At 57.4% G+C, this 23449-nt stretch overlaps 1 protein-coding gene across 1 annotated transcript in view; it reads right to left on the bottom strand.

Annotated features, from left to right (window-relative positions):
* CORO2B (coronin 2B) overlaps nt 1–23449 on the bottom strand; it is a 31985-nt gene that overhangs the window by 3755 nt on the left and 4781 nt on the right. The window contains 7 exon segments of the mRNA XM_040570188.1: nt 181–345; nt 611–760; nt 2329–2449; nt 10607–10709; nt 10712–10796; nt 18247–18313; nt 21945–22025. Of these exon segments, the coding sequence (XP_040426122.1) occupies nt 181–345; nt 611–760; nt 2329–2449; nt 10607–10709; nt 10712–10796; nt 18247–18297 (675 nt within the window). The 5' untranslated portion in view covers nt 18298–18313; nt 21945–22025.

Raw genomic sequence — 23449 nt, 5'->3', positions numbered from 1 at the left:
GACAGGTGTCGGACATCACCGAGAAACCACCGCCTTCCCCTAAACAACCCATTTTCTCCCCCCTGATTTCCATCGCATCCCACCAAGTCGCGCTGTGAGTACCAGCGGTACCCCGCGGACGTCTCTCGGTGAGATTCCTCCCTGTGCCCCCAACCCCAAACCCTCCCCGGGACCCCGCACCTGCAGCACCCTGCCGGAGCGCGGCTCCACCACCCGCAGCTTCTTGTCCTTGCAGGAGGTGGCCAGCAGGCTGCCGTCCGTGTTGAAGGACATGCAGAGGATGACGTCCGTGTGGCAGTCAATCATCTTCACAGGCTCCCCGATGTCCAGGTTCCAGATGAGGACCTGCGGAGGGGGGGGCGAGGCTGCATTTTGGCCATCCCAAGATCTATTTCGGAGCTGAAACCGCTCGCTCAGCCCCTCCAGAGCTCCTCACCCCCCCTTCTGGGGCTGGCGTTTGTGCCAAACCCACGCAGCCCCTGCCAGGGGTGCCAGGCACCACGCCACGGGCATTTGGCCATCACCGGGGGGGGGATTTCGGACACTGAGGTCCTGCCCTGGCGCATGCAGGTGCTTCCCACTGGTGCCACGGTGCAGGGCTGGGGCTCACCTTATAGTCGTAGCCCGCGCTGAAGAGGATGTTGTTGGTGGTGGGGTGCCACTCGACCAGGCCGACGCGCCGGCTGTGCCCGTACAGCTCCAGGACGGCCTCCGTCATGTTCCTCTTCAGGCCGCCCTCGGGGATCTCCCATATCCGCACCTGCGGGACGGGGCGTGTGTCAGGGGGGGCTTTGGAGACCCCCCGAGGCCCCCGTCCCCCACCCGGAGGGGCTTTGGGCTGCTCCTCACGGGCAGCTGGTGCCGTGGGGTTAAAACTAACCGCAAAAGCTTTGGCACAGCAAGCGTTTGCTGGACAACAGGAGGCAAGGTGCTGGGGCAAAATAAGGCTTTTTCAGCGTCTCCTCGATTAAACAGCTCCAGATAAAGCCATCAAAAAGCATTTATAATGCTCTCGTTGCCATTGCAGGTCGCTGGGATGGAGCTGAGCCCCACCAGCCTCTTGGCCCCGTCGCTCCCACCAGCAAGCAGGAGTTTGGGGTTGCATGGGTTGGGGGTTGCACGGCATGCAGAGCAAACGGAGTTACAAGAGGTGCAGTTAAGAGGTCGGTCGGGCTGAATCAGATGATTGAGGACGTCAGAGGCTTTCAAACAGGGCATCACACGAGGAACAGCCAACCCCGGTGGCTGGATGCTGGAGGGGCAGCTTGTGAGAGCGGCTGGTTACAAACTGGGTGTCAGGGAACGGGATAAAACTGGGTGTGATTTGCCCCGAAATGTCCCTTTCTTCAGGGAGACGTGTGCTGCAAAGACGGCACCGCGCTGCAGCCCCCAGCATTTCAGCAGCACGGCAGCACTGCAGAGGGAACCAGGGGCTGGAGGCTCCGCTGTGCTAATTGTCCCCTGATAATTAATTAACGGGCCTTGTCCCCAGGGGGGAGCCGTTACCGAGCAGGGACCTCGAGGTATTTGTGGATGGGAGTTTGACAGCGTGCCCATCGCAGCACCCCAGGCGTGGGGTGGCATCAGGAGCAGCGAGCCCGTGGGGACCGTCCCCTCCAGCACATCCCCATCAGGGAACGCCCCACCACGGGACAGCCCCAGGACCAATTAATTGGATTTCCCAGGTTTAACGACGCAGCGGCGATGGCTCAGGAGGCCTTCCCAGCACCATCCCTCTCAGCACCTCCTCTTCCCCCACAGCTGTGTGTAGAAGATGTAACCTAAGGTGGGAGACAGCTCTCCGTGATTCACGGCCATGCTCTGAATTTTTTTCCCCTACTCAAAATCTTCCTTGACAGGCTTTGGGCTAATAAAAAACGCCGACACACCCGAGCTGAAGGGGAGGATGAGGCACGAGGAGGTCTCGTGCACTGCAAGGCTCGGAGCAGGCGCGGCAGATTTGTGAGCTGTCGGAACTGGGTCACCCCGAGCCGTGCAGAACAGGCGAGGGGTTGGGGCTGTCTCCCTTGCACGAGGCTTTTCTCCTTGTGAGACCCCCTTTGGGACGGACGTGCTTGCATCCCGAAAATAAAGAGGAGGCGAGCATCAGCCAAACACGGACAGCCTGATCCACGTTCGCTACTCGACGCATCAGCCGCCGCGCCGATGACACCCGATAGGTTTTTGCCTGCTTTTTGCACAATTTGCCCATTTTTCTGTGCCCATCTCCGCTCCCCCTCGTGAGCTCTCGCCGTGCCACCAGCGGGAGGATGAGCAGAGCCGCGGGAGGATGCGCGGAGCCAGCCCCAAACAAACGTCTCCACTCACCGAGGTGTCCTCGGAGCACGACGCGATGATGTTCTCGATGAAGGGGTTCCACTTGATGTCGAGCACATTGCCCTGGTGACCGCACACTTTGGGGTAGTTTGGCTCAATCCGGCCTGTCTGCAATTAAAAATAAAATACAGAATTTAGCAATAAAGGTGATCTTTTTAAGGCTGGATCCATTAGGAGAGCAGGCTCCGTAGTTCACCCCAGGATGGTTTTTCCCCGGTGTGGCTCAGCTGAACCCCGCAGGAGAAGAGGTTTTTGCTAACAGGACTGCTCCGCGTGAGCCCCCAGGCATCTGCAGGGGGAGACACCACCAGCTGGGGATTTTAGTAAGAAATCTCTGTATGACCACCCAAAAACACATGAAAAAAGGGCTGGAACTGACTTGGGAGGCACCGAACTCGTCCCTGGGAGGATCAGCCACTAGGTCAGTTAGGAATCAGTTGGTACTTTCCTCCTGAACTTCGCAAGCAATGTCGAACAAGGCTAAATGTACTCCACTTAACAAATCCCCCGTGACTTTGGGACCACAAATACTCTTGCTTAACGATGCTAATAACGCACCAGCTACACCAGGCCGTTTGAGGCGATCCTTTCACACGGATGGAAACCCTGGCAAGACCTTTAGGACGGTCCAGTCTCGCCAGCAGGGCGAGGGCAGCGGCAGCAGACGAGGGCGCACGGCACAGCCCAATGCTCAGCATCCTGCTGTACCAGCACAAAAGCTCCTCGTGCCACAGCCGGGACCCCACAGCCCCCCCTGTTTCCTTTCCCTGGTCCTTTCTGCACCCCCAGGCACCCCTGCAGCGCCCGCCAGGAGGGGGTGGCAAGCTTCGGAGCGTGCAAAGTAGGTCAGCGCGACACAGCCGCTGAATATTTCATAGTCCTTCCAGCTCTGACCTTTCGGAGTATCAAGCCCCCGGCTTCCTTTAACACAAGTAAAGCAACGCGGGGAGGACACCGAGCTGCATTTTACGCGTCCGCAGCCAAGGGCAATGGCCAGGAGTGCTCTGCGCAGCCGGATCAGGCCCAGCAGCTCGCCCTTGCACCATTGCTGCTGGGAGGATTTATCTGAATTAATTTGCTCCCAGGGAGACGCAGCTTGCTAATTGCACGGTGAAGCGGGGCCGGTCGCAGATCCCGGAGCCTGCTTTCCATCAACCGGTGATGCTGCTTTTGGACGGCTCACTTGTAGCATGACAGTGCAGAAAACCATCACGCGAGGCACTGGGAAACACAAGGAAAAATGGCCCGCGTCCAGCAGGCGCTTCCCCAAATGCCCCCAGAGCAAAACCCAGCCCCGCAGCTTCCCTTGGCACACACAGAAATGAGCATTTCAACTGGAAGTGCAAAGCTAACCAGAGAAGAAAAGCAGCGGGCTTTGCACACAGCAATCCCTGCGGTCTGCAGTTTTTGTGTAGGATCCATCCTGCAAAATGCCGGCAGCTCCAGGCGGCCGCTCGCTCAGGGATGTGCACCAGGCTGCTGCTGCTGCCGTGCCCGGGGAAATCTCACCCCCTGGGGGCTGTTTGTCTCGTAAATTGGGGTTATTTGTACAGCAAGGAGCCAGATCTTGCTCAGATTGATAGAGCAGCCCTAAGGCATCCCTCAGACACAGCCCGGTATGAGATGAGAACCAGCCTGGCCTTACAGCACCGGGGATGCGGATGTGTGAGCAGTTCACTTATTGGGGAAAAGGGAAAAATCAGGTGCCTGCTGCTGTTCCCTTCGGTGTGAACACACCGACACGTTCTCCATGCCCATGGCAGGGTCACCGCACCGCTGCCCCTGGTCCCTTCCCGACAGCCACCGATGCCAGGCTGGGTTAGGGTGGCCCCGTGACGAGCACCTAAGGATGCGCCACATCCTCCTCCAGGTGCCGAAAGCATCATTTCGGTGTGCTCTGAGCACCTAAACGTTTATAATTCTGCCCGCCTGCAACGATATGGCAGCGAGAGCTGCAGAGCCCCTGCGTCAGCCGCTGCCGTTATCATGGTCTTCATGTTTTCCAATGGAAAATAATAATAATAATAATATAAATAATAAATAATAATAATAAGTTCTGCACAGCCAGGGAGGAGCTGGGGAGCGCTCAGTCCTGCACCCCCATCCCTGGAGCTGGTGCACTTAGGGCCTCATCCTGCACACAAGCATCACCAGGGGCAAGGCCCAGCACGTGCAAGCTGCAGGGATGGAGCTCAGGGCCCAGCGGGCCAGGTTGGGAAGGGGAACGCCGAGGTGAACCCCTGGAAGTGGAGGGGAATGAAGCAGCCACCTCGCCATGTTACTGCTGAGCTCGGCCGCCTGGTCACAGCTGGAATCCCCCTCCCTCCTGCCACCCCCGGGAATTAATGGGATGCCAAGCACGGCTTTACAGGCTATTATATTAAGTATGACAGCAGCCATCACCTACCCGAACAGCGCGGATTATCTGGCTTTCCCCCTATTTTCCCATTTGCATTAGCACATTACTAGCACACTGTCTGGAGCAGGGATGCGCGCAGCAGCTGCCGAATTCCGGGAGGACAGACCTTTTAACTGCACGAGTTAATGTGCAGTCACTTTAATTCTGGGCAACCAGCTGAGTAATTTTCTTTGCAAAGTAGATTTGATGTTTTTTGTCAAAATTCATTAGGCTTTCAGGAGGACAAAGCGGGGTTTGGTTACTAGTAGTAGTTCCTGCCCAAGAAGCCAGGAGTTCTGATTAAAACGAGGCAAACACAGCCCGGGCAGCGGTGGGCTTGTTCCCATGCCCAGGTTCACCTCCGAGAGAGAAGGAGCCTCAGGCTGAGTGGAAGCAGTGAGAATAGCAGCAAAAAGGGAAGAAAAAAATTTAAAAAAACAGGGGTTCAGGCCCCAGCCCCCAGGCTGCCATTCCCAGAGGCACCTTGGCAGCAGCACAGTGAGCTGCAGTGAATCCTAATCCCACACCGAGGCCAGGTCCTTGCCTCGGGCTGCCCGAAGCTCCGTGACCCAAATACCAGCTCCTTAGAGGGACAGACAGGCTTTGCCCCCAGGCTCTGGCAGCTCTGGTATTTTCAGGGCAAGGGCTGGAAGGAGCGATGCTTCCTGCAACTGCAGCCGCCCAGAGCCTGCCCTCGCACGGCCGCTGCAGCAGAGGGCTTTGGATGGAGAAGGGCTTTGTACTGTGCCTGCGGGGAGAAGGGGAAATAAAGGGCAGGGAATTGTGCAGGTGGCTTAATTCGGTCACCTTGCTGCGTGATGGCTAAGGAAGCTTCCCCCGGGAACGGCTCAGATGCACCAGCAGCATGCAGAGCCCCAGGATGGGCAGACACATGGCCCCAGGACAGACACCACCACCACTGGGATGGGAAAGCCTTCTTCCTCCTTGAGGCTTTCCTTGCAAGCCCTGTGAATTGTCCAGGCCCTGCTGGAAGCGATTCTGATGCCCGAGTCCAGCCCAGCACAACCCCAAGGGCCCTTCCAGGTCCTTCTCTTCCTCGTCTCCCCCCGCAGCTCCCCGACCTCCTGCTGGTTTTGCAGGGATCAGGGGAGGTCTGCCCGAGCTGCCCGGGATTTGCAGGGTTTCCTCAGAAATCCTTGAGTACACACAGGTCTCTAGTGGCTGAGATTAAGAGTAAATACATTTGCGGCTGTCTTCTTTAAAGGAGGTCTCTCTTCCTCAAGACCAAAAGAGGAGAAAATCACACAGATTTCGCTGGCCCGGGGGAGGCCCCCGCTGATTTGGGCACACAGAGAGGTCACCGCAGGTGACTCGGTTTTCATCAGGAGCCAATTCCAACTGAACCAGCACAGGCAGGAGAGAAATTGGACAAATCCTTGGCAGGGACCCGAAAAAGCCATGGCAAGTGATGCACTGCTGGCACAAGACCCGGGGTTCAGAGAGCTGCAGGCACAGCCGGGCACCGCGTCTGCACAGGGAGGTGTTTGAGCAAGGAGCGGGCAAGTTCCTGAGCAGCTCGGCCAAGGAAGGCGGTGCACTGAGAGACGGCAAAAAAAAAAAAAATATTTTGGGGGAAAACACCAAAGGAAATTCCCACGTGCAGACGGAAGGAGATGTTCCTGCCCAACAAGTGAATAAAGAGTTGCCCCAAGCCTCTCCCCGCCTCCCTTCTGCCAGGACGCCTGTGGCCAGAGCCAGCCTCGGAGGAGGAGGTGGCACTGAGAACATGCACGCCGCCACCTCCCACCGCGCTCAGCTGGTGCACGGCCGGAGAGCAGCACCGGCGCCACCGCAGAGAGGTGTGAGAGAGCCTCCTCCAGCCTCCTCCATCTTCCACCAGCCTCCACCAGCATCCTCCATCTTCCACCAGCCTCCACCAGCCTCCTCCAGTCTCCTCCAGCGGGCGCTCCCCAGCACTGCACAAGGACCCCGTCTCCTTTAGGCACAAGGCAACCGTGCGAGGCAGAGCAGGGAAAGAAATCCACGTCGTTGCTTTGGCCAGGATGGAGGCTGAAATGGCAGCCGCTCCCCTCATGCAATATAAATACTCCGGTGGGCTAAAAACATCCGTCTTCTGCCCAGCCACACTGCGGCACGTCTGTTATCCGAATTTTGGGTAACAGAAACTTCTCCAGCCACGCCAGACCCAAACACCGAACACCAAAGCCGCGCGCGGACACGCGATGTGCTCCAATTAAGAGCCGAAGCCTCGCTGCAGAGGTATTTATCCACACCATAAAAGCCAGCTGGGATCAAGCTTGTTAATTAAAAACAAAAGCCCGCATAATGCTCCCGTTAAATGGGATTATGGACACTAAAATAACCCCCTGCCCGCTGGTAACACCGAGGCCGGGCCTTCTCTCCGCTTTAGCCGGCAGAGGGCAGGCAGTGGCCGCAGGGCTGCACCGAGAGCCTACAGCGGGCCCCCCCCGCGCTGTCCCCCGTCCGTGGTGGGCACCTCACGGCCATATGGGGCTGCAGGGGTCAGCACCCGGCCTGACCCCCCCCCCCGCTGCTCCCCGTCACCTCCCTGGGAGCTGCTGGGACGTCTGCGCCCCAGGGCAGAGCACGGCGAAGCACTGAAGTGCTGACTTTATTCTGTAAGCCTCAGGTCTTCTTTATTTTTTCCCCCCTGCTCATCTCTAGACTAAAAGGAGATGGCTCCCTCCATCCAAAATCAGGCACAGAAAAACCCACAGAAGCATCCCGCGGTGCTACGGGGCCAGGCAGACCGCGCAGATTTTGGGGGGGGGGGGGGCAGATTTTGGGGCTGCCACGCCGTCGGTCCCCGCCGCCAAGCCATGTCCTTTTGTGCCGGCCCTGGTTAACGAAGGGACGAGCGCTAATTGCGGGCAGCTCCTTGCTGCGGGGTTCGGGCTTTGCCCCACAGCTCTCCCCCGAGGACAGCGGGGACACGGCGGGGGTGTCTCCATGCCCACCCCACGGGCACGGCGGCTCAGCCCCTCACAAGCCCAGCTCCAAGAGCGGCCCGGTACGAGCACCAGCCCTGGCCTGCAGCTTCCCGTGGGTAAACAAAGCCTCCTCCTCCTCCTGCCTCTCCCCTTCCTCCCGGCACAGCCAGACAACATTGTCCAGCCGAGGACAATAAGCCGCTTTTTTTTTTTTTTTTACCCCTGCAGAAGCAGAAATCTGCAGCGCCAGGAGCCACGCTTCTGCAGAGGCTGCCCCAGGGCCCCCCCGCAGCGTCCCCCAGCATGCTGCACCTCCCTGGGGCTGCCCCCAGCCCTGCCCCGTTAATGTGAAGCTGACCAAACCCCCACCACCCCGACACCTCCAGGTCCTGGGAGGTGTGATCCAGAAACCCAAAGATGCAAAGGCTCCGCTCTGTGACTTGCACAGCACAGTTAAGCCCATTCTGTGCCAATCAATCATCCAATTAATAAAGTATTTAGAATGTGGACACAGCACCTCTGGTATTCTTAGGACTTTTGTGAGGATATTTTAAAAAATGGGCCAAAACCTGGCTTTCCCATAACCCCACGGCTCCTTCTTGCTCAGCACCTTTGCCCTCACACTCTCATTCACAGGGTACTGCAAAAGGGGGTTTCTTCCCCAAACCAGACCTGGGTAGCCCCAGGTTCGTGCTCGGGGACATCCCAGGCCTCCTGCACGAGCTCTTTCTTCCCAAGGAGCAGGGTTTGGCTCCTGCTGAGCACCCGAAGGCGGGCTCGCAGCTGAGGGCCCAGCGCTTCTGATGTGCAGAGGAACATATGGCCCGGCATATGCAAATGCATTGTCACCCCCAGCACAAAGCAGAGGGGTTTTCTGGGGAAGATTTCTGGCGAGGACAGAGGGCATAAAATAAAAAAATAAAAAAAATAAAAAAAAAAGAAAGATCGGCAAATCAAACCCTGAGCAGATCTGCGGTATCTAGGTTACCTTAATTATGTTCAGCTAAATATGGATGCCAATTAATTAGATGGCTGCCGATTTCCAAAGAAAATTAGTTTACTCTTAATGAGCTAATCAGTTCCTATTTAAAAAAAAATAATGAAATTATTAGGTTGTACAAAGGAGCGTGCAGTCACTTGACACGGAGAGCCAAGGTCTGCTCCGACGGGGGCCGACGGTCCCATGCGAACAGGTTGCGAGCAGCACCACGCTCCCTCTGCTCTCATCCCGCTGGGACTGCGCTCTGTTTGCCAGGAAAAAATGGTGATTTTCTGGCAATCCTGGGTTAGCAGCTTGGGATTTGGGGCCTCGAACAAGCAGAGTGTGCATGGGCGCACTCACAGCCCGGGGCTCGGTGCCTGCAACGCCGCAGCACGGGCAGGAGGCAGAGATGCAGGCGGCAGCGCTCCGACGGGTGAGGAAAAGCTCCTTGTTTGCAGAATATTAATAAGAGTCAAGCTGTGCGCTGCAATTAAAACGCTGATTATAATTTCTTCCATCTGTAGCCGATGCTACTCGAGAAATTAAATAAAAATGCAGAAGGGATGCGGACTTTACGTGGGGAGAAGCGGCCGCTCCTGACAGGGCGGCTTCTGCAGAGCCAGCTGAATTGTTTCGGGGGGGTTAAAGCTGCATCAAGGAGAGATGCCCAGATCCGTGTGGACACTCCTGCAAAGAGCTGAGGGAAGCCTTCGTGGGGAAGAGAAAGCCCGATGCTGCAGGGGGAGTACGTGCTCCAAAGAGCATTAATAGCACCGAAGTGTGCTCGGTGCCTGTGTGCAGTGCTCCGGGCTGGTGCAGCTGCAAACCAACCCCCAGCACGGCACGGGACGTGGCTCCCAAACACCAGCTGCTCGTGAGGGGCTGCGGCTTGGTGATGAAGTCCTAAAAATAAATTCTGCTCGAGGTGGCACTGCTGCAGCGCACGGAGCAAAAGCCCTGCTAGAAAGGCTTTGGGGCCGGTGACGTCCCTGGGGCCAGGCGTTCCCTCGCCCAGCCCTGAGGCAGGACAGAGAGCCGATGAAAAAGAGACGGATCGGGTGTGGTTTTGTTCCTCCTTATCTTCTGGAGCTGCTGCAGATGAGTCACAGCCGGGACCGGGCAGCCGCAGGCTGTGCCGAGCTGTACTGAGCTGTGCTGAGCTGAGCTGTGCTGAGCTGTGCTGTGCCAGCCGAGGATGCAGAGCTCATCTGGACCACGGCGGGCACAGCCTGGCCTTAAAGGGGCTAGGACGGGGATTTTGCAGTGGAAAATTTGGGTGCAGAGCTGTGCGCTCACACTCGCAGCTGCCCGCAGCACCACATCTGATGGGTGAGCCCACGGGGCCCAGCTCATGTACAGGGCAGGGACCTGCGACCTGCTGGGCAGGACGGGGGCTCCCAGAGACCCCCCGGCTTTTTGGGAGCCATGCTGGTGAAACACGGGGGTGGAAAACCTGTGTGGCCTCTGCTGCTGCACGAGGTCAGGTGGGGACGTGCCCAGCGCCCAGCCTGCCATCAGCCTGCGGGCACGTGCTCATGGAGAGGCCAAAAACAGGAGAAGCCTTTCGGAACCAGAAAGGATGGGATGGGATGGGATGGGATGGGATGGATGGGATAGGATAGGATAGGATATAGGATATGGATATAAATATGGATATGGATATGGAAATGGAAATGGATATAAATATGGATATGGATATAAATATGGATATGGATATGTGTAGGATAGGGAGGGATGGGATGGGATAGAACAGAACAGAATATTTCCAGTTGGAAAATTTGTTGCCCTGCAAACGTCGTGGAATCCAAATGTTGCAATTTCTTCCTAAAGAATAAACCCAACTCCCCAGGCCAGCTTCCCAGCACGAGGACACCCCGCTAAGGGAGAGCAGAGGGGGTCACGCCACGCTGCAGGGGGTGCCTGGGGCGCTCTGAGCGGGGACCGCGCCACTCACCCTCGAGCGGGATCGAGGGGCCGCCGCCGGCGCTCTCGGTGACGATGGCGAGGAAGCGGGCGTTGACGGCGCAGAAGTGGTTGTCGTGGACGTTCTTGGTGATGGGATGCCGTCAAAGCAGTGCTCCCGGCTCGCCACCTTCCCGTAGACGTTGCGGAACTTGGAGCTGCGGTACTGCGGGCGCCATGACATCTGCGGGGCAAAGAGCACGCTCAGCATCCCGCTCACCCACCGCCAGCACGTCCCCCCTTGGCCGTCCCCAGGGATTTTCCACCCCCAGCCTGTTCAGGGCAGCCCCGGACACAGGACAGCTCCTGCCTGAGGAAGCGTGGCAGGGCAGATCTGCAAGTACAACCCCCTCCCCCGAAAAGATACCAGAGGTGTCCCCGGTGCAAGATGCAACCCAGAGAAGGCATTAAATGCCTCCGTGCTGTTGCAAAATTTAAGCCAATGGCCCTTTCAGCATGCACTGCTTATCTAGAACACGCAGCACCACTACTTCATGCGCATATGACAAAGGAATTAAGGCTTTTAATGCGATGACTTGGAAATGGATTAGTCTGAGCCACATGAACATGCACTGGTGCAGATAAGAGCACTCAGACAGGGAGCGAGCATCAGATCGCGGTAGCACTGCGTCCAGCTGGCCCGGCTCTTTTTGCACAGGTCTCCCCTTGCAGCAGGGCGCTGCTCACGGGGGCTGCACCAACCCCTCCTGCTTCCCCGCAGCAAGCCGAGCCCTCCGTGCATGCACAGAAACGAGGGCACTACTGCTTGTACTGCCTGCTTTGCTCTTTCTAAGTAAAAGGAAGGCTGTTTTCATCATTTTCAGTCCTTTTTTATTTTTTTTTTTTTGAACAGTCCTCATGGCAGCATTAGTGTTACAGATAAAACCTATGAAGATTTAATGCACGTTGAGTGTGCAGAAGAGCATAAGCGTCCAGGCCACCTCAGAGCAACACAAGTACTCGGCTCTGTCCAAACCCTGCTAATTGCCTGCTGGAGGACTCGGCGCAGCTCCTGTCTTCACAGCCATTGACAAAAGCGTGCAATGCGCACTCGAGCGCTGGGCCAGCTGCTGTGAGCAGCTCTCAGCGAGGGGCACCACCAGGGAAGCATCCCCGCTGCTCTGATGCCCAGGAACCCAGCGACTCCTCCAAGCCCAAGGCCACAGGCACCATCTGCAGCATCTCCCCGGGAGGAAAGAGGACTGCAAACTGTGCCATTTCCATCCTTGACTCCTACGAGCAGCTCATCAGCAGGCTCAGCTCCTGGTTCGGGGCACTGGTCACAGTCCCGAGCAGCAAATCTCTGCCTGCCTGTCCCATGCATCGCAGGGCCAACCACACGAGGGATTCAGCACCGACCTCAGCAGCAGAGCCCCTGTGCCGACGTCCCTCGCTGCATCCTGCGCCCTGCTGCAGCAAGCCGCCCGCCGGCAGGGCCGCATCCTGCTGGGCAGACCCCAGCCCTGAGCCCCGGTGCTTTGCCTTGGCCCGCACCCAGGCATCACTCTGGGAGCACAGCCACATTTTGCAGCCCCCCCAGCGGCTCACACACGGCAGCATCCTTCGGAGGCCGTGCTGGGGCCGCATCTCAGCCCTTCTCCTTGTGCAAAGGCACCAGGGGGTGGGTGCACGGACCCTGCTCTGCCCAGGGTGCCGGGTTTGCACCCCCTGTATCAGAGGCTGTCCTTGGGTCACAAGAAAGAGGACGTGGATCCTTGAGGATTTAACCCAAAATGGGAGCAGAGAGACTTTTTTTGCATGGAAACAATTCTGCTCTGAAAAATGCAGACTCACGTCCAACAAAGCGCTGCGAAGCTTTGCCAAACCTACCCGAGCGGTCAGAGCGAGGCAGGGCAAGAAAAAGCCCCGACCACAACCCAGGCTGCTTCTTTCAAGAGTTTCACTGCTTTTTGCGTTTTCCTTTTGCTGCACAGACCAGTTTTCATTACGAAATTAACTCATTTATGCAGTTAAAAAAGCACGAAAATATCTTTTAATATTTTTTTAAGCTCTCAGTTTGCTCCCCTGTCCCTGGGTGAAGCTTTGCTCCCATTCCTGCTGCCCATGCCGCTCTGCTCCAGACCTATTTTTAAAAAAGCCCCAAATTTACCAGAAGGGCCGTTCTTTCCATACTTCCACACTGAGTTGAGTCTCAGATGACTTGCAGGGTATCCCCACGCAGGAGGATGCCCCACGTGGAAAAAGGGGCCCCTGATATTTCGTGCATTCAGAAACGGAGCCTAATCAGTCGCTGCCAAACGAAGCATCACAGCAAACGAGCTCCGAGGAGCCTGCAGAAATCCCTCACCCCTAACACAGGGCCCTGCAGGCGAGCTGTGGATGCGCCCTCCACGCCGCCCGCCCCGGCAGCGGTGCTGCTTTGGGGATTTCAGCGTTTCTCCATTTCTCTCTTCCCTTTGTTCTTTCACCAAAACTGGGCAAGCCTCCATCCCACCCCCGCCGCAGCGGAAGGAAGCAATAGGCTCGAGTGCGGGTTTGGCTGGAGAGATTCCCCAGTTTCTTTCCTTTGCCCTCCGTGAGCATTTCCTGCAAACAGCGGCCAGCAGCCCCGGGGCCGCAGGCAGCCCGGAAACGCCAGCAGAATCTTGGGAAACGTCTGGGGGCTGCCCAGAGCCCCCATTTCCTGCAGATTTATTGTTCTGGCAGCCGGCAAGGCTTTCCCGGGGCAGGAATAGCTCCTGGTGCCACGGGGGAGATCCCGAGGTCCCCCCCGCTGCTGATTTGGGGACGTGGATGGATGGGAGAGAGCATCCAGGGGAAGCTGCCTCTGGCCTTGGTCCGCGAGGGTGCTCCCGGCACTGGTGGGATCTGCCCTTTGGGGGTCCCTGAACCCCTTCCCCAGGGAGCACGCAGCCATGCAAGAGGATTTTCCTGCAGAAATAAAATGGAAAAAAATTCTGGCTGAGCAAAAAGAGCTGGCTTCCCATTGTGTCGTCCCATTTGGATATTTTTGTGAGCGATGCGTCAGTTCTGGACGGATGAAAACTCCGAGTCTTCACGCAGGCACCTGCTTTATTCTCCCATTTCATTCCAATATTTATTCCTCCGTTTGTTTTTCCCCAGGACACATTCAGACCTTCTCCGTGAGGCCCCTGCCTGCAGGTCTGTGCATTTCGTGGACGCCGCAGGGCAGAAGCAAAGCCCACCGAGGGCTTTTGGTCGCACACCTCACGCTGCAAGCACGGGATGCTGAGAGTTTGCAAGTGGGGAAGTCAAAATTTGTGATTTCACCAGAAACGCCATTTTACTACGGAAAACGGCTGCAAACAAGTGCAGGTTTCTAGCCGGCAGGAGGACAATCTCCTGTCCCATGGGCTGTGCAACCCAGCCGGGGAGGAAAGCAGCCCCTGCCCCGAAGGAATTCAGCTCGGTGGAGACAAAGGGGAGAGGAAACGCTGGAAAAACCTTGCAGCCACGCTGCTGTCCCACGCCGCAGCCCCCCGGCCCCGCTGCCTTCTGCTTCCTCCCGGGGGCTTTGCTCAGGATCGTGCCTGCGGGGAGCGAAGCACCTCGTGTCCCCTGGGGCATGGGGAGAGGTGGCCACAACATGGACACTCTGGCATCAATGCGCAGAGCCCCCCATGTGCCAGGGGATGGGGAAATTCCCTCAGAACTTAGATTGAAACACGGCATTTGCTTCCTTCCCCTGAATTTAAGCCCTTGCTTGATCTCATTTCAGGCAGCCGATGGGAGCGCTGCTGCCGGCTGCTCTCCAGGCGACGGAGGATGCTGGGAACCAGAAAAGCCCTGCTAAATTTAGCTCCCACGTGCAGCAAACCCCGGCCATCCACCTGCGTGCTCGCTGTAAGCCGCAGGCAGCCCCAGAGCCCCGGTCGGCTCCTGCTCAGCTCCGGCCACAAGCAAGCAGCCCCCGTCACCGCGCAGCGCCGAGCGAGGGGCAGCATCAACCACCCTACGAGGCATATTTTATTATGAAACTTGCTCTCTGAGTACTTCTCTACTTTCTGCTGATGCTAATGGCATTTTATTTTTCCATCACCTCACTCTCAATGGCTTGGAGACATTAAAAAAAGCAAAACTATCGATTTATCGGAGCCATTTCCATCCATCCCCCAGAATCAGACTGATGCGCCGCCACTTCCAGTGCTCACTGCAGCCCCGCGTTATTCTTGGACTCTGACTCTTCCTGTAATTGCAAAACTCCTCCCTTGTTTTAGGTTGAGCAGAGCTTACAAGAAAAATGAGAACGCTATAAAGCACTTTGAAGCACGGCAATAAAATAAATCACCTCCCCAACCACAACGTTCAGCATCAACACTGAACCTCACGGAACACAGCAGCAGAGAAATTCTCCTCTCTGCCCCAGCGTTTTTGGGATGGCTGCAATGTTTTACTTGTTTAAGTGCTTGAGGGGAAGAGCGTGTCCCCAAATCCCTCACTGGAAGGGGGAAATCTCTTTCACAGCAGGAGCTAGAGCAGAAAATAGGCGTGCTGGGGAGCTCCGAGCAGCGACACGGAGCCTTTTCGGAGTCAGGGCACGGCATCCGCAGCGCGGGGCGTTTGTGCCAGGCCAACTCAGTTCTTTCCCTGCAGCCACGGAGCTGCAGTGAGGGCAGCCTCCATCCCAGCTCTGCCTCCCGAGGGAGGCTGCCCAGGCCGGGCTGGAGCAGATTTGGGGAGGTTTTTGCTCACGGTGCCCAGCAAAGAGGTGGCTCCTTGCTGCGCCAAGGGAAACTGTTCCGCACATCCTTCCTCTAGCAAAAAGGATGTCATTGAAGATGCGCCTTTAGAAGAAAACCAGAGGAGAGCTGGCTTGTTTCAGGGCATTTGTCAGTGCATCGCTTTTGTGCTGTTCTTCAAAAGCAGAGGAAAAGCAGAGGGTCAGGAAAGACACCCAGGGCAATATTGCAGTCAGAGAGCCCCACGTTCGCAGCCTCGGGGGAAGCCTACAACATTCCCTGGCACCTCTGCAGGCTCCCATGAGTTCCTCACCCTGACACTGCCCCACAGCAACAGCAGATACGTGCAGCAGATGAACGGGAGCATGAAATGTAGGTCGGTTAGAGAGAGATTTTCCATACAGGGCGGTGCTGGATGAGGGCACGGACACCGGGGAGCTGTCGGTGGCTGCAGCCCCTGCCAGCACGTGGCTCTGGTGAAGGACAGGCAGGCTTTCCTCTCGGACAGCATCGTCTGGTCCTCGCATTGAGGATTTAGGGAGCTGCCCTGCTTCTCCTCCCCACATCTATCCCAGGAGTGGTATCACGTACCACAGGGCTGGCAGGGGAGCAAGGGATGGCTGCAGCTGCCCGGGGGCGAGGGGCGCAGGGGGCTCCCCGGGGTGCAAAGCCCAGAGAAATCCTGTGGCTGCAGGGGGGCGAATGCCAGGGTGGGAAACGGGCATTTATTCGGGTGCTGGTCTCAGGCCCTCCTCCAGTTTGATGGAAGAGAGCGGCTTCAGAAGCAGTTGCATTGAAAAGAAAAAAAAAAGAAAAAGAAAACCAACACACAAAGAACTATTTTTTTCCCCCTGTTTTCCAGGCTTTTCTCTAGGATGAAAAGCCGTTCTGGAGGTGATGTGCCAGGGGTGCCCCTCCAGCCCCACGTCAGCTGGCAGAGCTGATCCAAGCCGTGGTTGCCGCGGCCGGCGGTGCACAAAACCCCTCGGTCACCCTGGGAACGGCAACTGCGGCTCGCCTGGGGAAAGGAAACAAGCAGCAAAAGCCCAGCCCCTGCTTGGCCGCGTTTCTGATCTCCTGGCAGCTCCAGCCTTTGCCTACCAGCAGCAGGACACAGCTCTTGTCTCAATGTGTTTATTTTTAAATGCATCTTTTCAAGCATCGGGAGTCTTGGCAACAGCAGCCGGGGAAGGAGAGCTTGCGCAAAGAGCCCCTGACGCTGCAATAGGCAGCCACCCAGCAAAGGGTGCTGTAATCCCTTAAAAATCTCCGCTTCCTTTTATAGTACTGCTTAATGGGCCTCCGTGATGGGAGCTTTCAGGGAAATGAGGTTCTGCTTTCACCTGCAGGGAGCGGGGGCTGTGGCGATGCCCCCCGAGCCCCTTCCCTCTGGCTGCTGTGGGTGGGAAGGGGCCGGGGGGGCTCCGAGCAGCCACGAGGGTTTTTGCAACGGCACGTAGCGTCTGTGTGCGCTCGGAGAGGTTTCTGAAGGGAGAGCGCTGCTTTCAGCTCCCGAGGAAAACCTTTCCGGTCCCCAAGAAAATCGTCGCATGAAGGAATTGTGCTGGGAAAAAGAAAGCCTGGCAACCACCTTGTGCCTAGAGTATCTGGGGCTTTCACGAGCGGCTTTGTGGTGCTCCAGGAGACGGTGCCTTTCCAAAAGCCCATTAGTCCCACTTTCCGCGCCTCCTCCTGGTGCTCCTGTGTCCCCACCGTGTTCCCCAGGGGCAGGAGAGCAAACTGGGGCTCGCCTCTCACCCAGCTACTGGGGAGAGCTCTGGCAGGAGAGGGCTCCCCGGGGGCTGCCTTCCCCCCCTGCTCTCCCAGGCAGCGCGGACCCGCTGCCTGCACGTCCCTGGCAGTCACAGGGCAGGGTTGTTTTCCATCGGAAGGTCGGCGGAGCTGGGGTTTGACATTTGGAGTATCGATCGGCCGCTGCAGCAATGAAGTGTTACCAGGCAAGAAAAGAGCTGCTTTCTGGAGATGGCTTCATTTCCAGGCAGCAGGCAGCCGCCGGGTCCCCGTCCCCTGCCCGGGGACACTCCTCACTGCTCGCACGTGGGGAGCAGGGAAGGAAATAGCAAAACTGCTCATCGGGGCTTAATTTGGAGGGGAAAGACGCCGTGTCAGCGTCCAAGCACATCAGCATGTGCCTTTCTGGACACAGCCATCATCCCCCTAGACCCTGTGGGTTGGGCACGACCCTGCTGTGGCCCCCAAGACCCAAGACCAATAAATTAGTGGTGGCAAATGGAAAAATAAAAAAAAAAATAAAAAATGGTATTTTTATCATTTGGGGAGGGGGAAATGCACAAGCAGGAGGAGCCTGGGCAGGATGTGGATCAGGGCAGGGCAGGTGCCGGCCCAGGCTCCTCCGGACCTGGAGGATGGGACCTGCTGGGTGCCCGAGCAGCATGAGGGCAAAGCGTACAGGTGGGATCTGTGGTGCTGGAATCCGCTCCCTAAGGAAAAGCTTGAAATTAAGCAGCACTATTTCGATAAGATCCCCGGCATTGCCAAAATTAGTCATCAAACGCTGATTGTTCCATGCACATTAGATTAGAGCCAAAAAAGCGCTAGTTTTAATCTCTTCAGTGCTCCGATGCTGCTCAATTCAACCTTGAGAGCAGCTTTTGTTCACATTAATGGCTTTCATGCTAACGAGGCTCAGCGAGATTTAAGGTTTAGGCACATCCCGTTCCTCGCTGCAGTAACACCTCCGCCAGCGAGAGCAGCACACGTCCGCGGGGCTGCCCCACCACGGCCCAAAATCCGGGCTCGGGATCATCGCAGAGCCACGCTTGGACCGAGGCACGACTGCAGCCCCTACGGTGTAAAATCAGCCGGGCTGAGCAATGCTGAGCCTCGGGTGTAAATTAAATGATTTCTCTTTTGTGCTGAGGGCCCAGGGCTCGGTTTGGCCCCGCTGCATCCATCACAGCCTTATCCAAATGCCCCGCGCGGGACACTCACCAGGCTGCCGTGCTTGCTTCCCAGCACGCTAGACTTGTGGAGGTCTCTCATTGACTCGACAAGAGCTCTGTGCAGAGAGGGAAAGCAAAAACATTCAATTCACCGGCCCCGGGGGGGCGCAGACAAGCAAACACACAAACCCTGCCCACCCCTGGGGGCAGAGCCGGGGGGGCTTTGGGTGTCAGCGAGCATCCCAGACCCCCCCAGCTGCTCACCCAGGGGAAGCCACCCTGCACAGGGGTCCAGCATGTGGCAGGATCCGGCCCCTCTGCCCCCGGGGGGATGCTCTCGGGCAATTCGTGCCCAGCCCCATCAGCGCCGGTGCTGTGCTGACCCCCCCGGGGCCGGCAGCCCCCCGCCACCTTTGAGGAGAAGCGCACGGTGCCGCCTACGCCCCCTTGGAGAACAAAGCGATTCCAGCACAAAGAGTTTCCATCCCTGCCACGTGCACGTGGCAGCCGGTAGGTGCACTCCCTGACTCACAGCCCGTCAAGGTGCTTGTGAACCTCCCCAAAAACCCCGCTACAGACCCAGCTGCTCGTGCCCCATACCCCCGGAGCACCGCCAGCCCCGGCCACGAGCCCTGCGCCAGGACATGCCCCTTAACGGGGAAAATGCAAAAAGGGGAACGTTTTGGGGTGTATGCAAAAATCCGGCGCAGCTGGCGCCACAAAAGGCAGGTCTCACCAAGGGAAAAGCTGGTTAGCGTGCTGCCGCGAAGCAAATTTCTAAAATTGCACAATTTCAAAGGTCTTGGTCCTAGGATTTGGGCTGGGAGTGCTCAGCACAAGAAGCACTTGACCTTTGGATGAAGGGGCTGACGAGGCGGGTTGTGGGAAGGCCAGCACGGGCTGGTGGCCACAGCTCACTGCTCGCCCCTCGGAGCAGCCCCTGGCAGCAGGATCCCACCGAGCCCCCACCACGCCGATATTTGCATCCCAATTAGTAATAAATGTTCAAGGAAAGAGTCTCCTCCTTGGGAAGAAGCTGTCCCAGCCAGCCACAGGCTCGTGCATGTTTATCCCACTGAGGACAGGCACCATTTTCCCTGTCCCCACATACACAGCCCATGGAGCAGGGGACAGCCCACCGACCCACCGTGACACTTTGGGGACCCCAAATCCTACAGGAGCCAGCAGAGCTCCTTGTTTCCTCCTCATGGACCCATCTGGCTGACAGCACGAGCACCTGGAGCAGCAGGGAGCAGCTGGGGGGATTCAGCTCTGCGTCCAGCCTCAGGAAACACCTGGGGGCTCTGAGAAACACCGGAATAAATGCACCGAGCAGCACCTCGAGGAAGAGCAGTCTCCTATAAAACAGGCTTGCAGCAGCAGCTGTATCCACAGGGCACGCCTTGGCTTAATGTTGCATTAAAAATAAATAAAAATGGGGTTTGGTGCTGAATTTGCAGTGCCCTTATTGCAGGGTTTTGCATTTGCTGTAGCCAAAGATGAGGTTATGGATGGAATTGCCTTGCAAAGCACGAGTGCCAGCGCTGATGTGGCCTGGCTGCCTCATTCCCAGGCGGGCTGGCACCACGGGTACCGAGTTCCCGTGCACATCAGCATCCCCATGTACATCCCCGCACATCAGCATCCGCGCATCCCATTTCTAGGTGCTGCGATGGTATCAGTACTGGTGCAACAGGCAGGCAGAGGAGAGGCTGGGGAGGCCCATCTGACAAATATTAAGGATTTATCCCATTAACAGGGTCTAAACAAAGGACAAAAGACAGATGACCATTTCTGAGGCGGTATCTGCCAGCTGAGGTTTTTCCAGTCTGGAAGGAAGTGCCTGGGTTTTCCCCTGAGTTCAACTTGTCAAAGATTTCTCCTTCCCAGAGCCCGCTGGCTGCAGGGGAAGAGCCCCTCTGCCCCCCACGCTGGGGGAAACAAGCCCCAGGCGAGGCCAGACCCCCCCAGCCGGGCTGTCACCCCATGTCCCCGTCCCTCCTCGGGGCTGGATGATGTTTGGTGCTGTGCACTCAATCCTGGATCAAGCCCCTCTGGTGCCCTTGGCACCCCATCTCCCCTGAGGTCCCCACATCACAGGCGTGAGCCCAAGGATGCCATGGGAGGGGGACAAGACAAAGGGACACTCCGTGCAACGGGGTCAGCCCCAAAGCATCCTGGTGGCAATGGGGCTGCAAAGCTCGGGGCACTTCAGGCGGTCCCCCCCCATCCCAGACCACAAAAAGCTCGGTGCCGGGCCTCAAGGCAGCGGCTGCAGCTGCTTCCCTATCAGCAGGGGCCCCGTTTGGGGCTGTTTTTCCCCCAGGAAGCTTTCTGGGGGCAAAACAAACCTCGCCGCGTCTCCCGGGCCCACGTGCTGAGAAGAAATGCAAGGCTCATGCTCGCCGATAAATCATGTAAACAAGCCCGCTTTTCCTCCCACTCTGTTTCCCAACTCCTTCCCACCCTGCGAAGCCAGCGGAAACATTTTGATGGAGAACAAAGGGCCGGGGGGGGGGCTGAGCTCCCGGGCCAGCACCTCTGGGCCCCCGGAGCTGCCCCAGGTCACCCGCGCTGAGCATGGGATTTCGCCCTCCTTTTGCAGAGCTTGCAGCTCCTTGGAACAGTATTTCCTTTGGGCAAGAATATTGCACGCTCGTTCTCAGCTTGAGAGCTTTTAAAGAAACTTGGGGAGTCTGAAATCTCTTTTTCATGTGTTTAGATGAGCGGGTAACAAAGCAGATCTCGCACCGGCATCAGCAAACCGTGCCACACGTCCCCGGGAAGACTGAGGCAGGGACGCGGTCACAACAGGCTTCCCAGCCGGATTTAGGAAGAGTAAGTGGGGCTACCAATGTGCCAAGAGAAAGCCTCCGATGGGAGGATGCCATAAATGCAACCCCCCTAAACTCACCAGATTTTATTATAAAGAGGTGAAACATCACACGGATGGGTATGAAATAACTGGGGAAAAGGGGGAGAAGGGCGGCTGCTGGGCCGTGCAGGTGAGAAACCACCTGGGAAGATGTTAAAGGACTGGGGTGGAAAAAGGACCACAGGAGCACTGACATTTCTACATATGCAGCAGCCTGAAAAAGTCCTTGCTAAGCCCCAGCTTTGTATGGGAAATGAACCACAGAAACTTATTCATGAAGGGAAATGATGGTTTTCTAAAGCAGGAAGATGCCGCGGCGGCGAGCAGGTCGGGCACGTCGCTGCCACGTGGTGTTTCCTGCCTGAGGACACCGAAGGGTTCCCCACACAGCCCCCTGGCTCCCCCTGTGTCCCCGGGCATTTGTGCCGTGGTCCTGGACAGCTTGTAAGGCTGCAAGAGTTTGTTGGAAGTTTGTCCCAGCGAAGGGCCAAAAGTTTTCCAGAAGAGAAAAGGATTAAAAAAAAAAAAGAAAGAAAGAAAGGCAAACAAACGCTATCTTCTAAATATTTCAGGCCTCAGAAATTTCCTGGCCAGCTGGGAAGTGCCAGCGCCAGGGCAGGGACGTGGGAGGCACCAAGGCCGTGTCCCGCGGCCCCCCCGCTGCCAGCCCGCGCCGGGGGCGAGCGCGCTGCTCACAGACCCGGCCTTGTGCACGGCTCTGGGGGGGGAACCAGCCACGGGAACCACACGGAGCCTCCTTGTTCGGGCAGGAACAAGCCCTCAGCAGGACCTTTTTAACAAAATCGAGCTGTTTCCATCCTCAATGCCCCCCCAGGGCCTGGCTCAGCGCGGGCACAGCGAGGGCTCCTCACCTGAGCTCTGCTCCGCGGGCTCGCCGGGCACCTCCTGACACCCAGCTTCTGGCTCGGGGCTCAGGGAGAGGCTCCTGGGCCCTGCAGGAAAGGGACAGCCCCGTTAGAGCAGCACCCCCGCCCCCAGCCCCCTCCCAGTTTCCCACCAGCAGTGCAATCGCTGCGAAGCACGGGGCTGGAGCCTGCAGCCATTCCCCATGGCAGAAGCTGGTTTAAATATTGCCTTCTGCCCCTGCTACAGAGCTAAAACCATACAGATTGCCTGGCATGGGCAACTCCGCAAACACCCCGGGCACCACCGGGCGTGTAAACCCAAATCAGCAAATCCAAACCGCATTCACTCCACAATGCCCAGCGCTGCTCCCCCTGTCCCCTGCAGGGTCAACAGCCACGGCAGAGTGGGTTGAAGGGGTTTCCATAGGGCCCGACAGCTCAGAGAAGGGACCAGGACAGGGGGGTGTCAGGGGAAAACCACCACGTGAAGGGGGAGAAAGCCACATCCTCGTGGCTGTGGCTGGGACGAGGCTGGGACCACACTACAGGGCAGCCTGGGGCTCATGTCCCGGGGATGAGCCTGTCCCTGTCCTCCAGCATGGTCCCTGCTCTGCTCATCACCTGTCTTCCACAGCAGGGCCCAAATCCAGGCTCAGGCCTGCAGGGTTTTGCCCTAATTCCCCATTTTCTGCAATACAAGTGGTGTCAGGGCCGCTCCGCCCTCTGCCCGAGGTTTTGCTGCCGGGTCCCAGCAATGCTCGAGGCCCTGCAGAGCGGGCCCAAGTGGCTTTGCTAACGGCTTGGTGAGGAACAAAGGAGAGAAAGATTTCTGGGAGCCGAGCTCCGCGCTGGTTCCCTTCCAGACGGTGAAAGATTCGATTCACAGATTTGTGGGGGACTCTAGCAGCTGGCCCCGTCACGTAGGTTTTGCCTGCTGCCAGATTTCGGTAATTACACACTGACTTGGGAGATAGGAATCCAGGATCCGACTACTTCGAGCTCTCTGCTAGCTGGATAATGAATTGAACTATTCATCATTTGATAAAATTTCCATGAAAAGGAGAAGGGGGGTGGGTGACCCCGCGTCGCATTCTGCATGGTATGAATTACAGCGAGCGAGCCTGCTGGCCGCAGCCGGGCAGTAGTAAAGCTCCAGATTAATGCTGCATTGAATCACAATTAAAACTCATTAAAAAGCCGCGGGCCAGTTAAGTTGCCTTTGATGAGAGTAATGCTTCTGGAAATGGGGAGCTTCCATTTTTAGACTCAAAGCGGTCCGTTATGCTCTCCCAACCCCCAGAAATCCCAGCAAAGCCGAAGATTAGCGAACATTGTTTGAGTGCTCCTTATTATTTGTGCTTTATTAGCAGTCCCGTACTGACAGCCCTGTTCTGCTCCCACCCCAGCTGTTCCCTCCTTCCAGTCGTGGCCCCAGGCACCGTTATGGGATCTCCGCCACCCGCACGCTGCAGAACAGCTCCTCCACGGCTCCCAGCACCGCACCTGCCCCG

The sequence above is a fragment of the Cygnus olor genome, chromosome 11, assembly GCF_009769625.2.
Source record: "Cygnus olor isolate bCygOlo1 chromosome 11, bCygOlo1.pri.v2, whole genome shotgun sequence".
NCBI classification, from domain to species: Eukaryota; Metazoa; Chordata; class Aves; order Anseriformes; family Anatidae; genus Cygnus; species Cygnus olor.
Note: the sequence above shows the minus strand (reverse complement) of the source record. Positions and strands in the feature narration are given on the sequence as shown.